At 45.0% G+C, this 17,931-nt stretch overlaps 1 protein-coding gene across 1 annotated transcript in view; it reads left to right on the top strand.

Annotated features, from left to right (window-relative positions):
• The window catches only part of LOC143285624 (uncharacterized), a 181,226-nt gene extending 164,657 nt beyond the window's left edge, over positions 1-16,569 (top strand). The window contains exon 8 of the mRNA XM_076593022.1: positions 16,374-16,569. Within this exon, the coding sequence (XP_076449137.1) occupies positions 16,374-16,569 (196 nt within the window). The remainder of the gene's footprint in view (positions 1-16,373) is intronic.
• The last annotated feature ends 1,362 nt before the right edge of the window (positions 16,570-17,931 follow it).

Below are 17,931 nucleotides of genomic sequence, written 5' to 3' on the forward strand. Positions count from 1 at the left end.
AGCTCAGTTCTGATTGGATGGTCGCGAGATACACGAAAACTCTACCTTTATAGTAACTGAAATACACTTGCAGAGATCACACACACACACACACACACACACACACACACACACACAAATGGAGGCTATCACTGCATTGTGGCGACACGCTCTCCCCGGTGAAAACAGTCCGAATTTCACACACAGAAATCGTTTGTGACGAAAAGGGATACAATACAATACAATACAATACAATACAATACAATGCTCCCCTCCTCCTTCGTTCATGGACAGCGACTCTCACGCTCACTCGTATACACGAGTGGGCTTTCACGTGTATGACCGTTTTTAACCCCAGCCATGTAGGCAGTCATATTCCAATACAACACAATACACTACAATACAATTCTATGGGCACCTAACCGGAATACAGACAGTTCCTAATCTCTCAGTACCACTCCCGTCTATACTGCGAAATGGTCTCGGCTATGAAGGCTATCCGTTTGTTGGTTGCATTCAGCTTTAACGTCAATACTTACCTCAGATAATAATTATGGCCGACGGGGAATACCAACGAAGGAAAATGGAGGAAGGAAAGAGGCCTGTCTAACACTACACCGACACCATCGAAGGAGAGGGGCCTGTCTAATACTACACCGACACCATCGGAGGAGAGGGGCCTGTCTAATACTACACTGACACCATCGAAGGAGGGGGGCCTGTCTAATACTACACTGACACCATCGAAGGAGGGGGGGGGCTGTCTAATACTACACTGACACCATCGAAGGAGGGGGGGCCTGTCTAATACTACACCGACACCATCGAAGGAGGGGGGCCTGTCTGACACTACATCGACACCATCGAAGGAGGGAGGCCTGTCTAACACTACACCGACACCATCGAAGGAGGGGGGCCTGTCTAATACTACACTGACACCATCGAAGGAGGGAGGCCTGTCTAACACTACACCGACACCATCGAAGGAGGGGGGCCTGTCTGACACTACATCGACACCATCGAAGGAGGGGGGCCTGTCTAATACTACACCGACACCATCGAAGGAGGGGGGGCCTGTCTAATACTACACCGACACCATCGGAAGAGAGGGGCCTGTCTAATACTACACTGACACCATCGAAGGAGAGGGGCCTGTCTAATACTACACTGACACCATCGAAGGAGGGGGGCCTGTCTAATACTACACCGACACCATCGAAGGAGGGGGGGCCTGTCGAATACTACACCGACACCATCGGAGGAGGGGGGGCCTGTCTAATACTACACCGACACCATCGAAGGAGAGGGGCCTGTCTAATACTACACTGACACCATCGGAGGAGAGGGGCCTGTCGAATACTACACCGACACCATCGGAGGAGGGGGGGCCTGTCTAATACTACACCGACACCACCTTGAAGTCCATTTCTTCTTTTTCTTCCTCTTCGTTCGTGGGCTGCAACTCCCCTGTTCACTTGTATGTACACGAGTGGGCTTTTACGTGTATGACCGTTTTTTTTTACTCCGTCATGTAGGCAGCCATACTCCGTTTTCGGGGATGTTCATGTTGGGTAAGTGATTGTTTCCACAACCCACCGAACGCTGACAAGGATTACAAGATGTTTAACGTGCGTATTTGGTCTTCTGCTTGCGAAAACGCACGACGGGGCTTCAGGTAAAAGTAGTTCTGCACATATGTTGACCTGGGAAATCGGAAGAATCTCCACCATTTACCCACCAGACGTCGTTACGGAGATTCGAACCCGGGACCCTCAGATTAAAAGTCCAACGCTTTAACCACTCGGCTATTGGTTATTGCGCCCGTCATTAAGTCAATTTAAGAGGAAGTTTGGAAATGAAAGAAGAGAGAGATAAAAAGAAAAAGAAAACGATGGAAAGTGAAACAAAATAGAAAAGGAGAAGCAACAACGAAATAAGAGAACAGAAGAAGAAAGAGGGGAACAAAATGAAAGCCCATTTATTCTACAAGACCATGATTTGCAGTTGATATGCAGCAAAACAAAACAAAATATTAGAATAAATTTCCTGCATCTATAAATTGAGTACAACAGTCTGGAAATACAAAACAATCGAAATCTGGAGCAAAATCTAAATGTATCCTGCCCATAACCCGCATAAAAATCAAAGAGCGTCTTGTATCAGGAATATCTGGCGTTATATTCCTGTAAAATGTCGCCAGTGGAACATAAATCGTCTTGCATCTAACATAATTTAAAGACAATGTGTCTTTCATATCAGACAAGAAAAAAAAGAGGGGAGGGGGTCTGTCAAAATGGATTTTCAACATAATTTTGACATAGACATCTCCTTTCTTTCTCTCTTTTTTTTTCCTCTTTATTTATTTATTTTCTTTTTACAGTAGGCACTTCTACACGGGCTTAGGTGATCGTCTATCGAAAAGCTTAGCACCTAGACCAACACACACACACACACACACACACACACACACACACACACACACACACAGAGTCCGATTCCGATCCGTGTGGGGGATCGAACCCGAGAACACACGCTTCCTGGTCAGTTGGTGTACCACAAGCCTTCACATAAAGCTTGCCGGGTAAACAGGCGATGCTTAGCTTAATTAGACACGATCTACCACTGGGCAATTGTTGTGGTCAACACAAGGTTTAGTGGGTGGTGTTCTGTGGATATATATATATATATATATATATATATATATATATATATATATATATATATATTTGTATTCGTATTTGTATTTGTTTTTATCACAATAGATTTCTCTGTGTGAAATTCGGGCTGCTCTCCCCAGGGAGAGCGCGTCGCTATACTACAGCGCCACCCATTTTTTTGTATTTTTTTCTTGCGTGCAGTTTTTTGTTTTGTTTTTGTTTTTGTTTTTTTTTTTTTTTTTTTTTTTTTTTTTTTTCCTATCGAAGTGGATTTTGCTACAGAATTTTGCCAGGAATAACCCTTTTGTTGCCGTGAGTTCTTTTACGTGCGACTGATAAGTGCATGCTGCACACGGGACCTCGTTTTATCGTCCCATCCGAATGACTAGCGTCCAGACCACCACTCAAGGTCTAGTGGAGGGGGAGAAAATATCCGCGACGGCTGAACCGTGATTCGAACCAGCGTGCTCAGATTCTCTCGCTTCCTATGCGGACGCGTTACCTCTAGGCCATCACTCCACTAGTATATATATATATATATATATATATATATATATATTGTATTTTGTATTTCTTTTTATCACAACAGATTTCTCTGTGTGGAATTCGGGCTGCTCTCCCCAGGGAGAGCGCGTCGCTAAACTACAGCGCCACCCTTTTTTTTTTTTTTTTTTTTTTTCCTGCGTGCAGTTTTATTTGTTTTCCCTATCGAAGTGGATTTTTCTACAGCATTTTGCCAGAGACAACTCTTTTGTTGCCGTAGGTTCTTTTACGTGCGCTAATTGTATGCTGCACACGGGACCTCGGTTTATCGTCTCATCCGAATGACTAGCGTCCAGACCACCACTCAAGGTCTAGTGGAAGGGGGGTGGGTGGGAAAATATCGGCGGCTGAGCCGTGATTAGAACCAGCGCGTTCAGATTCTCTCGCTTCCTAGGAGGACGCGTTACCTCTAGGCCATCACTCCACATGTGTTTATATATATATATATATATATATATATATATATATATATATATATATATATATAAGTTACACCAGCATCAAATTTGCGACAGCATAGTTTCCAGTGACCTGGTGGTCTTTTAACTATACAATAAGAACAATAATGAAAACGTAAGAATAATAATTATACTACCACAACCACCACTACTGCTACTACTACTACTACTACTGCTGCTGCTGCTGCTGCTGTGCTGCTAATAAAAATAAGAAGAAGACGAATGATGATAATAATAATGATACTAATAGCAACAAAATATCAGTGAAGATTGTGGTGATAAAGATCACTGAAATCTATCAAACACATAAAACCAAAATACAACAACTACTACTGCTACTACTTCTACTACTACAAGTAATAATAATAATAATAATAATAATAATAATAATAATGGTACTTATATAGCGCTGAATCTTGTACGTAGACAAATCTAAGCGCTTCCGCACCAGTCATTCTCACGCACGCATAACTCTAAAACTGGAGAAACTAAAGACAAGGAAGAGGCAAGGAAGGGAGTACTATAACTACTACGAATAATAATAATAATAAGCAAACACTTCCATGGCGAAATCCGCTGGCATAATAAGTTTTGCGCCGACCAGTGCGCTTCGCAAGAATACACCGGACACCCACAGTAAAGGGGAGAGAAGTGGAAATTTCACTGCCGGGGAAGATCGAGTTCTCGCATGATAATAGGCTTCCCATGGTGTTTTTCTTCTCTTGAATAATCATTCCCCAATACACTCCCACTCCCCAGCTCCTTTCCCAAAAGACCTTTTTTGTTTCTGCGCACAGTATTGTCAATCAAAAAAACCCGTTATTCTGGTCTGTTTTGTTTGTTGATTGCTTTTCAGTAACTAACGCAGGGCTGTTTTAGATCACACATTTTTAATTGTTAATCATCTCTGCCGGAGGGTTTTAATGTCGCCAGCTGTCTGTTCTTTCTCTCATACATTGCTCTCTCTCTCTCTCTCTCTCTCTCTCTCTCTCTCTCTCTCTCTCTCTCTGTCTGTCTTTCTGTCTCTCTATCCCTCTCTCTTAATTTTTTAAGCTATGAAGCAATCCGGCAGACAACTTCCAGACAGAGACGGCGCCAGAAACGGAGACAGAAAGAGACAGACACAGAGACTGAGACAGGGACAGCGACAGAGATAGAGAGAAAGGGGAACGGAGAAACAGAGAGAGTGAGAGACAGAGAAAGGGAGACAGACAGACAGATACACAGAGAGAGAGACAGAGAGACAAGGAGGCAGACACAGAGACAGACAGACAAAGGGAGAGAGAGACAGACAGATTGACTGACTGGCTCTGTGTGTGCGTGCGTGTGTGTGCGTGTGTGTGTGTGTGTGTGTGTGTGTGTGGAAAATCTAGACTTAATTTAACTCCCTGCAGCCCTCTCTTCAGCTCCTGAAGTGCTCTCTCCGCTGCCAATTTCGCTGCTCGTGGACGGCGCGTGAGCGGTCGGACGTCACTCAAATTGAGCCCTCTCTCTTTCGTCACCCATTTCGTTTGGAAAGGAAATTAGGCGGCTCGCCGCGCGCGCGCACGCGCTGTGCTTTCTTGCTTCGCGGAGCGGGAAGCGCAGCAGCTCACCATGGAAAAAAGAAAAAGAAAAAAAAAGAGATGAGACAAGAGAGAGTGACACTGATACTGAATGGAAAGGAGAGTGGGTGGCATTTGGGTAGAGTGTTTTTTCTGGAATTTTTACGATCCAAAGTGGGAGGGTAAGAAGCTGAAATAAAAGCACGAGAGGGTGAGAGGGGGTGGAGGGGGCTGGGTTTCTTAAAAGAGACTTTATCTTCTTTTGGGGGAAGTTGCTGCGCGTGCACTGACTTCCTGTCAAAGCCGGAAATGTTTGATTATGGGCGGTTACTGGTTCGTACTATGTCTGCCTTTCCCTGTCTTACGTTTATTTTTTTTAATTCCATACTCTTCTTCCTACCTTTCTGTTCCTACTTCTACGGCCTCTTAAAAATTGGAAATGAATATGGGCATGTGGTGTGTGCGTGCGCGTGTGTGCGTGTGCGTGCGCGCGTGGCGTGTGTGTGTGCATTCGCGCGCGAGGGCGCTTGTGTGTGTGTGTGTGCGCATGCCCGCGCGCGCGCGAGTGTATGCACGCACGCGTGACTGTGTGTGTGTGTATGTATGTGCGAACGAGTCCGTGAATGAATGCATGTATGCGTGTGTATATGAGCATATGTACAGGTCGTACAGGCTATGTGTGTTTATGAATGCATGCTTACACTCTGCACTCGCGCGCGTATGTGTGTGTGCGTGCGTGCGTGCGTGTGTGTGTATGTGTGTGTGTGTATGTGTGTGTGTATGTGTCTGTGTGTGTGTATCTGTGTGTCTGTGTGTGTCTCTGTGTGTGTCTGTTTGCAAGTGTTCGGATCGACTGTGAATCACTGATCCGATCTGACAAAAGATGTGCAGATCATTATGACACCTCCCGTAATTTGATAATTAATTTACAGATCTCCTGTCTGATCAGGGTTCATGTTGCCCAGATATGTTACTCCTACCTCTGGTCGGTTCCAGGTACACAGAGCTGGTGGGAATTTGTGCTGCACAAAAAGTCTTCCTGTTCATGTGTGAAAGCTACGTACCGGTATAAGAAATGACAAGTGATTATTTACGTGAGTAAATTTTCTGTCGATAAATCACTTTTAGGCTCGCGCATTCTCGTGTGTGTGTGTGTGTGTGTGTGTGTGTGTGTGTGTGTGTGTGCGCGCGCGTGCGTGTGAATGTTTGACTTACGTCAACAGTCACACTCTTATAATTGTCATGAAAACCCAAACATTTCCATACACATGTAAAGTACTCTACGTGCGTTCGAGCACGCATGTACATGTATGTGTGTGTGAGGGATGAGGATGGGCACTCTCTTTGTCCAATCAGTGATTACCAACAGAAAGAAGGAAATTATACTTCCATTTACCAGAAAACAAAAAGGCGATTTCATTCAATCATTAAATCCAAAAGTACACATATTTCAATAGCCCCATGTTACTTTTCATCGATAACTTACTATTTCCATTAAAACAATTTTCTTGTCTTATGTTAAGGTGATAACGTTTTCTCCAGTGTTTATTTACTATGTCTAATATCGACTTTTCGAACGATATCAATTAAATCATAGCATTTTTAGTGACAAGAACGACAGCATTAAATGATCGTGTTCATTAGTATTTTAAAAAAAAAATTCATAATGAAAAACCCAGACAGGCAGAGGAAGAAGGGAAAAAAAGCCCATTCCGGTAACAAACAGCATAAATAAAACCTGTAATTATCAATTACACCAATTACATCTTTTTTTTCTTTTTTCTTTTCTTTTTTTTTACCTCAACCCCATTTCTACCCCCACCAACCAAATTGCCGCCCCGCGCCAACCTCTTGCTTCTTCAGCTCCCATTTGCCTCGTAAACTGACGTAGGTCACGTGACCTGCGCAGAAACCCAATCCGCGACGACTTCCGCAGGAAATTGTCTACAATGATGTTCTGGCGCCATGATGAACGCGGGCCTTTTTTCCGGTTCCGCTGCCGCGAGATAATTTAAGTCATCAACAGCGAGATTTGTGTTTTGATTTGTTGCCAGCTGAGCTTTTTGTTGTTGTTGTTTTGTTTTTGTGTTTTTTGTTGTTGTTGTTTTCTTCTTCTTCTTCTTCCCCTCCCATTCTTTTGGCTGGCAGCGTTTTATGATTCGGCGTAGATTTCAGGTCTGGTGGGTACCGCGACACGGGGCGAATTTGATAGTTGATAAGTGTCCGAGGTTGGGTAACCCCGGTGGTTGGAAAGCGGAAGTACACGTCGTGTGTCAGGGCTGGGTCACGCTTGTGTGCTGGGTGATTTGTGAGAAGGGGGGTGGGTGGGGTGTGGGGGCAGGGTGCGGCCAGCCATGCGTGGTATTGCCCGCCATGCGATGATGACGATAATGATAATGTTGATGGTGACGACGACGACGGCGACGACGATGATGGTGATGATGATGATGATGATGATAATGTGGGGGGGATCACAAAGAGACCGGTGGGAAGGGCTTTATTGCGTTCCGGGTTGGTGGAGAGGACTTCAAAAGGAACGTGTGTATCTCATTCTTTGTCTGTCTGTCTGTTTTTTTGCCTGTCTGTCTGTCTGTCTCTGTCTCTCCCTGTAAGTTGTTTTTATGATACGCATGCATTTGCCTGCAGAGTGAGAGCAAGCGAGAGAGAGAGAGAGAGAGAGAGAGAGAGAGAGAGAGAGAGAGAGAGAGAGAGATCGACAGACAGACAGACAGACAGAGAAACACGGAGAGAAAGAGGGTGTTACCACTTGTTTAAAGATCTGAAAACTAACCAGGAAATCGCAAATGCACAACTGGCTCTGAAACAATCGATTAAACTTTTTACATTTTTCATATTCTGATGCATCATTCAAGAAGTCATTCAATGCACGCACTGATAAGCATCTTTATCTGTTTGTTTTCGTTTTTATGTTTATTTGTTCTGCCTGCAGAATACCCTGTGGTTGAAACGCGTCGATTCCTCGGCTCTTTTTGTGTTGTAATTTATGTTCGTTATCCGTCCATTAGGTCAAAACATCACATTCCATATTTAGAATTTAAAATTATAATGGAATAATATGTGCAACAAAAGTGGCTGCTGTCTCTGCGATCTGTGTGTAAGTCACTATTGTATTGTATTGTATTGTATTGTTTTGTATTAATCTTTTTTGTCATATACTGAGAGTTTTCCTATCGAAGTGTATTTTTCTACAGAATTTTGCCAAAGACAATTCTTTTATTGCGGTGGGTTCTTTTACGTGCGCTAAGTGCATGCTGTACGCAGGATCTCGGTTTATCGCGTCATCCGACATATTAGTGTCAAGACCACCACTCAAGGTCTAGTGGAGGGGAAGAAAGTACTGGCAACATCGGAGCACTTCCTAAGCGGACTCGTTACATCTTGGTCACCACTCCAGTAACCTTCAAGTGAAGAAAACAAGCACCACGATCGTGTCTACTGATTTCAACATTTATAACATACCATATCCATAAGAAAATATTTCCAACAGAAGTACTTTCCGAATCTGAAGTATGGAGCCGGATCAGTATCTAAATGAAGCATAATAGTACTTTTACTGACCCCCGACTACAATTAAAAGACAAGAACAACACGTGCAGCAGTAGTATCTTCAAACAGGAAGGTCTGGAACCAACTAAAATTACAACTAAAAACTTCTTCTTTTTTTTAAGCCAGTGCAGTGCTATACTTTCTTCAAGCTCTAGACCCGACAAAAAAAAAAGAAAAAAAAAGAAAAAAAAAAGAAATGTGCAGACGCACTAGTCGTACCCACTGACCCAAGATTGGGGCCTGGACAAAAAAAGAAAATAAAAAAAGATAATGAAAACAAGATAGGTGCAGTAGTATGGCCTACACTGACTCCCAGGTCTCCGCAGAACCCACAGAGCAGGGGGGGAGGGGAGGGGAGGGGGGGGAGAAAAAAGAAAAAAAAAAAAAAACTGCCACAACAGCGGCGCTGGTCCATCCACGGCGTGACCGACTGGGGACGCCGTACATCATCATTACCAGGTCCGTCCCTACTGGCACCTGGATGTGGGGAGGCGAAGGAGGAGGAGGAGGAGGAAAAGAGAAGGAAGGGGAGGGTAGGTTGGGGTGGAGGAAGGGATAGAGATAGAGGGCTTACTTCCAGGCTCTTCCCTAATTGGCCCGATGCACGAAAGCGGCGAGGAAATCAACGGTCTGATTTGAGATAAGAGAGGTTAAGTAGTTCCTTCTGTTCATAATTTGACCTGTCAACTTGGGAGAGGAGGGCAGGGGAGGGGGTGCTTGTGGCTGGCAAGAGAGAGAGAGAAAGAGAGAGAGAGAGAACTGGGTGCTGATGAATGGAGCGCTTGCAGCCCACAGAGTGCAAACCACCGGTTCAGTCCCACCCCCCCCTCACCTCCACCCCCACCCCCCATCCCCTACAACACCCACTCTTCCGTTCCTTCCTCCGTACTCCCCTCCTCATCATATGTTACCCAACAAGGCCAATCGGATCATGTTGGAACGTTTAGGTTCGGTGGGCTGTTTTATTGGATTCGTCAGTGATATCAGACACGGAATGATTTTCAGGCTGCAGCTGCAGCTGCAAGGTAAAAAAAAAAAAAAAAAAAAAAAAATAGCCGCTGACTTGAATGCGAACGTGTACATGAGGTTGATGTTGTTGTTGTTAATGTTGTTTCCTTTTCTTTTTTTTTAAATCTGTTTTTACACTTGGTGTGCGAGCCAGAGATTCGTTCGTTTATTTATTTATAGTCTGTTCATCTAAGATGATGATATTAGACTGATGAGCCAGAGAGACTGAGAAAGCCTGCGCCTTCTTCTCCAGTATGTTTTCGCTAAATATCTGGGATATGAACGCAAAGAGACAAAGAGTGGACAGGGAGAGAGACAAATACACACACACGCGCGCACACAAATACACACATACGCACGTAAACAGACACATGCGCACACACACACACACACACACACACACACACACACACACACACGGAGATTTAAGGAGACAAAGACAGAGAGGGACACACAGACAGATGCAGACAGAACAGAAAAAGTAACATAGACACAGACAGACAGAGACAAAGTCTGTTTCAACATCAGTTTTCCCGAGAATCTGAACAAAGAGAATACACACTAAGTTCGGTGGTGGTGGTGGTGGTGGTGGTTTGCTTCTCTTTTGTTCCCCTTATTATCATTTATTTCTCCTTCCCAACAAGGACTCGAACCTCAAAACCCCCTTCCCATAATAAACGCCATACACGCTCAAGTCACACCCTAACTGCAAGGCAGCGGCACACGCTGGTACCGCACCCAACTTACTAAACGACAGTTTCAGTTTCTCAAGGAGGCGTCACTGTGTTCGGACAAATCCATATATGCTACACCACATCTGCTAGGCAATTGCCTGATTAGCAACATAACCCCAACGCGCTTAGTCAGGCCTTGAGTGCATGCATACAGATTTGTGTAACTGTCCGACTGGGTTTCAGATAAAGAATTTTGCCAGAGGACAACACTGTTTTTGCCACGAGTTCTTTTTTTTTCCAGTGCGCCAAGCGCGTGCTCCATACGGGACCTCGGGTTTATTGTCACAACCGAAGGACAAGACGCTCAGTTCGAATCTCCAGTCAAACTCGGGAGAAAGGGCGAGAGCAGGATTCGAACCCAGACACTCGCGGACTGTATAGACAGACGAGCATCTTAACCATTCTGCCACCTTCCTGCTGTGCGACAAACCTCCTCCCTCCGGACGACCTCCTATCCTTCTTTATCGTGTCCATCCATCCCCATACTACACCGGGTGCAGCAGGGCATTCGCTGGGAACCACCCCGACTGACACCTGAGCTATTACCGGCTATTTGGGCCCCTTTCCTGTAGTTAACGACGCCCTTCACAATGGCCCCGGCTGCCAGGAGGATTAGCAGCAGTTCTCTGCTCGGAGTGGCGGTGGCCATGTTGGTGGTGTACCCCCCCCCCCCCCCCGCCCCCCACTCCTTCCTGGGACCGTTGGTGGGGTGGGTAGTGTAGGGAAGGGTAGGGTAGTGCAGTGTTGGGCTGGCCTGCATGGATGGATGGTTGGTTGGTTGGTTTCTCCGAGCTATTATCTGCTGCTGCGTCGTGCGTTGATTCGCCACCCTGTTTGTTTCTGATGCACGCGCTGATGACAGGTTCCGGTTGCCTAATTTTAGAATCCCCACCCTTGCTTTGGCTTGTTTTGTTTTGTTGTGTTTCTCTCTCTCTCTCTCTCTCTCTCTCTCTCTCTCTCTCTCCTTAACCGCACCAGACCTTGCCCCACAACGTCCACCCCCTTCCCATGTGTTTGAGGCTTGAGGCCGACGTACAATAAACAATTTGTCTTGCCTTTCTCTCTGTAAGCGTTTCTAAGACAGCCGTGGCCAGGAAGTGTGTTCACGTTGTTGAGGATGTATTGCCATTAGGCGAACCTTGTATATAACCTGGCGTCACAACGATAAAATTCAACACCAAGATTAGCCACAACATTTCAGGCTGAGATTCAGTTTCTCAAGGAGGCGTCATTGCATTCAGACAAATCCATTTATGCTACACATCTGCTAAACTAGATGCATGACAGCAGCATAACTCAACGTGCTTGTCGTGCATATAAAAATATTTGGGTTTCTATCAAGTGGATTTCTTTTTCAGAATTTTGCCAGAGGACAACACTTTTGTTGCCATGGAGTCTTTTTCAATGTGCCAAATGTCTGCTGCTCACGGGACCTCGGTTTATCATCTATCATCCGAATGACTATACCCTCAGTTTGATTTTCTAGTCAAATTTGGGAGAAGGAGCGAGAGCAGAATTCGAACCCAGATCTTCACAGATACTGTACTGGCACATAAACGTGTAAACAATTCTGCCACATTGCTGCCTGAAACTGAAAACTTTCCGGCTGAAGAATATTGATGATACACTTCAGGATGCCATGTCCTTACGCCGGTGTGCCTTTCAGCAGCAAATCTTGTTCATCGAATAGTCGCCGTTCCTGGTTAATCCCGCACACCCCATCCCCTCCCAACCAGACCATGTTCAACGAGTGCTAAGGGTTTGAACAGTGGGCACAGACATACAGTTAACTATGACTTCATGAGTAGTATCCACCTAAAAACAGGGTATGATAGTGTGTGAATAAAGAGCATATAACATGTGCTCTTGCTTTTCCCCGGTATTCAGAAAAAAACAACAACTGATGGTTTCGCACCTATCCTGTACCAGCCATCCCCTTATTCCCACCCTCCTACCCCTGAACCCTTTTGCAGGTACCCACCCACCAATGACTTGACGAACTTTCCTTTTTCTGTTGTTTCAAAGTTCGTGAACAATTACTAAAGCCTAAAGTCTGGAGCGACTGGTAAACAACCCTTCCAAGATGGTAACAACTGCACGTGAAAGACTGTGTGTGTCCGTTCATGCGAGTGTGTGTGTGTGTGTGTGTGTGTGTGTGTGTGTGTGTGTGTTTGTGTGCGTGTGTGTTTGTGTGTGTGTGTGTGTGTGTGTGTGTGTGTGTGTGTGTGTGTGTGTGTGTGCGTGCGTGTGTGTGTGTGTATGCGCGCACGCGCGCGCGAAAAGAGTGGGACGTCAGGAAATCAGACGTGGGAAAACAAAAGAGGAAGGCGCATTTCTTTGTTTCGTTTTTTTTTTCTTTTTTTTGGGGGGGGGAGGGGGGGGGGGGGAGGGGGGTTCAGCCGCCCGTGTGCGCACGCGTAGGGCTCAATACCCCGTAGAGATTTGTCCGGGTACTTTCCGGAACATCGTGCCAACATGACAGGGGTAGCAGGGTAGGGGCAGCGGTAGGCCCGTTTGTGTGTTGACCCAAGTCAATAATTCAATAATTTGTTTATGTCTCTTTTTTTCCACCTCAAAAGAGGGGGTGGGAACGAAGGTGCGCGAATGTGTGTGTGTGTGTGTGTGTGTGTGTGTGTGTGTGTGTGTGTGTGTGTGTTGTGTGTGTGTGTGTGTGTGTGTGTGTGTGTGTGTGTGTGTGTGTGTGTGTGTGTGTGTGCTTTTGTGTGTGTATGTGTGTTGTGTGTGTGTGTGTGTGTGTGTGTGTGTTTTGTGTGTATGTGTGTGTGTGTGCGCGCGTGGAAGCGCGCGCCTGCGTGCGTGTGTGTTGCATAAATTATCTGGGTCAAAGTCAAGGTGCTCTTCTTTTGGACAGTGCATCATCATCATCCAACCTCTCTCTCTCTCTCTCTCTCTCTCTCTCTCTCTCTCTCTCTCTCTCTTTATTTTATTTTTTTTTTGTTGGCTGGGGGTGGTTGGGGCATTCCACATTTTTACTAAATATAAAAAAAGAATCTCTCTCTCTCTCTCTCTCTCTCTCTCTCTCTCTCTCTCTTAATTCAGTCAAAACCAGAGCAATGTTTTAACAATCTGCAAAATATCAAAACACAAACACTAATATAAAAGCAGAACTGCTGATTATAAAATGAACATAAGACAACGCCTTAATGTTTGGTTTAATTCCAATTAATTTCTTGAATGCCTTCTCTCTTTCTTCTAATCGCGATTTATGACAAATAGTTCTCTCTTTCTCTCTCTCACTTTCTCTCTCTCCACATCCACACATTACACTTCCACATTGCCTCACGCCCCCTGTTGCTATTTACATCTAAACAAATTACACCAAAAAAAACAAAAAAAACGTGCTCTTGTTTATTCAAGATACTCAGCCGAGCAAATCAAGAGTGCTTTCAATTGCCATGACATTTTTTGTGGTTGTTGCTCTTTTTTTTTTTTTTTTTTTTTTTTCTTTGTTTACTTCCTTATTTTTTTCCCAATTGCGCACAAACAACAACTTGAACCAGGTCACAAGTTGCAAACAGTCATTCTCCAGGGTGAGAAATGGTCGCGCTCTGTGCTAACAATTGCAGGTGAAAGGCTACGTGTGTGTGTGTGTGTGTGTGTGTGTGTGTGTGTGTGTGTGTGTGTGTGTGTGTGTGTGTGTGTGTGTGTGTGAGCAAGAGACACACAGAGAGAGGGAGAGAGAGAGAGAGAGAGAGAGAGAGAGACTGGAACGATAACATGAAAACAGAAGAAAAAAACAACAAAAAAAACAAACAATGAAACGAACACAGTGGTTGTACAATAATGGTCATGCTCTGTTGTTTCTTTTTTCCAGTCGCCCCTGTGCGCACGCGTAAGGCTTAACACCCCGTCAAGTTTTGTCCGGGTACTTTCCGGGGACATCATGCCAACATGACCGGGTAGTTTGGGGGGGTGGGGGGGGGGGGCGGGGCGGCGGGGGGGATTGGGGGGGGGGGGGGGGGGCGTAGGCACGAGCCCATTTGTGTGCTGGACCCAGTCACTGGGGGTTTCTTTTGTTACCGACAGATATGGGTGGGAATGGGGGTGTGGGAAAGCAAGCAAAGCAAGTACCCGTGTGTGTGTGTGTGTGTGTGTGTGTGTGTGTGTGTGTGTGTGTGTGTGTGTGTGTGTGTGTGTGTGTGTGTGTGTGTGTGTGTGTGTGTGTTTGTTTGTGTGTGTGTGTGTGCCTGTGTGTCTGCGTGTGTATCTGTGTGTCTGTGTGTCTGTCTGTGTGTGTCTGTGTGTGTCTGTGTGTTTGTGTGTGTGTGTGTGTGTGTGTGCGCGCGTCTGTGTGTGTGTGTGTGTGTGTCTCTATGTGTGTGTGTGTGTGTGTGTGTGTGTGTGTGTGTGTACAGAGAGGGAGAAAAAGAGAGTCCACCACTAATTCCCCACACCCATCCCATCCTCCCCTGCCTCTTTCTACCTACCATTTCTTGAAACCATGTTTGAGTCAAGTTACTATTAGCATGTGGTTCTCAAAGAAATCCGTTTTATGATAATTATCTCTTAAAAAGTATTTGGTAATATGGGCAAATGTCCTTCAGCGTGATAATTGTGCAGACAAATAGTTTGTATCGTGCTGTTTCCTCGATTCAGTTTAAGGTGAACATGAATAAAAGTAATATAATTGTAATTTTGGAAAGGGCGTTACTTAAGTGTATGAGAAATGTGGGTCTATAACGGTGAAAAAAAAATGCCCATATTTTATGTTTATCATGTTTATGAAATATTTGTCTCTACGTGTACATAATGTCATATGATTTAGATTTGAACTGAAAGAAAAATTCGATTTTAAATGCCCGCGTTTGAATATATGAGAATGGATTTGGTGATGGCCGAGTACATCATGGTGTTGGCAATATAAGTTCCTTCAAAAGTATCTTTCGTCAACGTTTGACTGATTGTAAGTGGCAGAACTGGAAGGAAAAATCATAGTAACACAAGGGAATGGTTTAATTTGTGACGGACATTTTGTAGTACCCAGGACTTGAAATATCTTTTGCAAATGAACATTCATCGATAATTAGAATGTAACAAAAAGACTTCGATTAAGTATTTCCGACTTGACCGCGCATCGTTTCAGATATAAATCATGTAATGGCTGTGATCTAGTCCGTCCATTTTGCGGGACATCAAAAGAGGATAATGTAGACTTTGTTCTCTGTTGTTCAAGACTTAACGATATTCGAGTTAAATTCATTCATCCTAAATATTACAGATATCCATGTCTGTTTAAACTGTTTTTGTTGATGTCAAAAAACCTAAAGGTACACGAAATCGTTCTGTTTTTATATAAGGCTTACAGATCTAGAGATGCAGGCTTTTCAAAGTCTTGTTTTCGTTGTTTATTTGTTTATCATCAAATTGTGTTTATTGTTCAAATACCCCTTCATAGGGGAAGGGGTTGCGGGGTGGGCGGTGGGGGGGTATAGCCTGTATGAATAAACCATTCATTCATTCATTCATTCTGTCACGAATGCACACGCCCTGCCCCACCACCATCCCGAACTCACACAGCATGAAGAAAATTAAAAAAACGACAGTTTGAAAAGGAAAAGAAGCAGTTGAAATAAAAAGCACTCATAACACTTTAACAAACCACCCCTCGGCCCCTTCCCACATCCAAACAGCCACACAAAAAAAGGTGTGGCGGTAGAAAAAATATCACTGAGGGGTTTTCCCCCAGCACACACACACACACACACACACACACACACACACACACATAAACACACGCACAAGAATAATAATAATAATAAAAGGAAAATAAAACAAAACAAAACAAGAAACCCCCCCAAAAAAACTGAAAAACAAAAATCCAAATTCCCACCATGTCAAGACTCTGCTGCGCGCATGCTGCAGCTACCCAGCTCCGGCCTACCTGCCATCGTCGTCGGCAGGAAATGGAAACCTGGTCTGGCAGACAGACTCCCGTGCCAGGAAAAACCAGAAGAAAAGCTGCATTAAGGGGCCACGTGGCTCGTGTGACAGCCAACACCGTTCCCTCCCCGTCTTCACGTGCACACGGGCTGGCAGGCCTTTTGAAGCGGCTAAGTGAAGTGATAAATTGTCATGGAAGCGTGAGTGTGTTTGGGTGTGTGTGTGTGTGTGTGTGTGTGTGTGTGTGTGTGTGTGTGTGTGTGTGTGTGTGTGTGTGTGACAGAGTATATATAAGTGTGTGTGTGTGTGTGTGTGTGTGTGTGAGAGTGTGTGTGTGTGTGTGTGTGTGTGTGTGTGTGTGTGTGTTAACCATCGCATCCAGCCCCATGGATGAAAGGAGACTGGTTCAATTCATCAAAAACTGTCTTATCAACGTGTGCGTCAGGTTGGAAATAAGGAAAGAAAGAACGGCGATGATGATGATGACAACGAAAGTAGACAGGAAGTTAACGGTGATGAGAGGCACGATGAAGAAAATATATACGGAGTGTGGGGGGCGTAACAAGGATATGAAAAATCGTTCACTGCGTGCAAATAAAGTCTGACAAGGAAACTTTGTTTGGTGACGGTGATAATCATGGAGATGACAGTGTATGAGGGGAGCTAACCCCTCTCCTGAGCTACTGAGCGGTCTCAGTGACGTCACCATCAAGCTGCTTTATCTCAAACTTATCAACCCTTACTTTACCACACTTAACACCTGGTCTCATTGCTCACTGAGTCTTTTTTTCGGTCTCAGCGGCGGAAGTTCACATGGATCAATTCCCCTTTTTTTGCCCGTTGCCACACGCGTCAGAGGCGACTCTGCACTGCTGCAAGGTCAGAGCGGTGGTGTTCAGTGACACCTGCCTGGTTCCGTGTACGCTGTAAACCACCTACATGCAAAGCTCAGTGCCCACTGCTGACAAAAAAAAAAAAGAAAAAAAAAGAAAGACAAATGAAAAGTGGTAATGAGCGGTCTTCTTTGAACAAAATATAGGTCAACAAGTTTCCAAGGAGCCATGGTTCTGAATGCTGATTTATATATCGTAGTTTTATAAAGTGCTCTCTGCATCAAAGATGGGTGGGATATTTGAAATGAAAGCTTGTTCTAGCTTCAGTGAGGGAGATGCCATACCGTAAGTTTGCCCTCACCACCCATCCACGCCGCCCCCCCCCCCCCCTCCCCCCCCCCCCACCCCTACTCTCTCTCTCTTCCTCCGAAGACAAAAAACAAACAAAAAAACAAAACAAAACAAAAACTCGCGGTGCTTGGGGGTTTAAGGCAATTAACGCCCCCTGGCACTCCACACCTGAGTGTTGCATCCTTTGTACCAAAGACGCAAGAACCATCGCGGAGTCCTGTGAGAGAGCCGACGACACTGTATTCCCAGGTAAATCACCGAGGACTGAGCTTGCTTAGACCCCCTGCAGCAAGACGCGCGATAGATCGAAGAGCTCTTGTGTGTGATTTAATTCCAGGCTACTTCAGGAAAACACG

The sequence above is a fragment of the Babylonia areolata genome, chromosome 9, assembly GCF_041734735.1.
Source record: "Babylonia areolata isolate BAREFJ2019XMU chromosome 9, ASM4173473v1, whole genome shotgun sequence".
Lineage (NCBI taxonomy): Eukaryota > Metazoa > Mollusca > Gastropoda > Neogastropoda > Buccinidae > Babylonia > Babylonia areolata.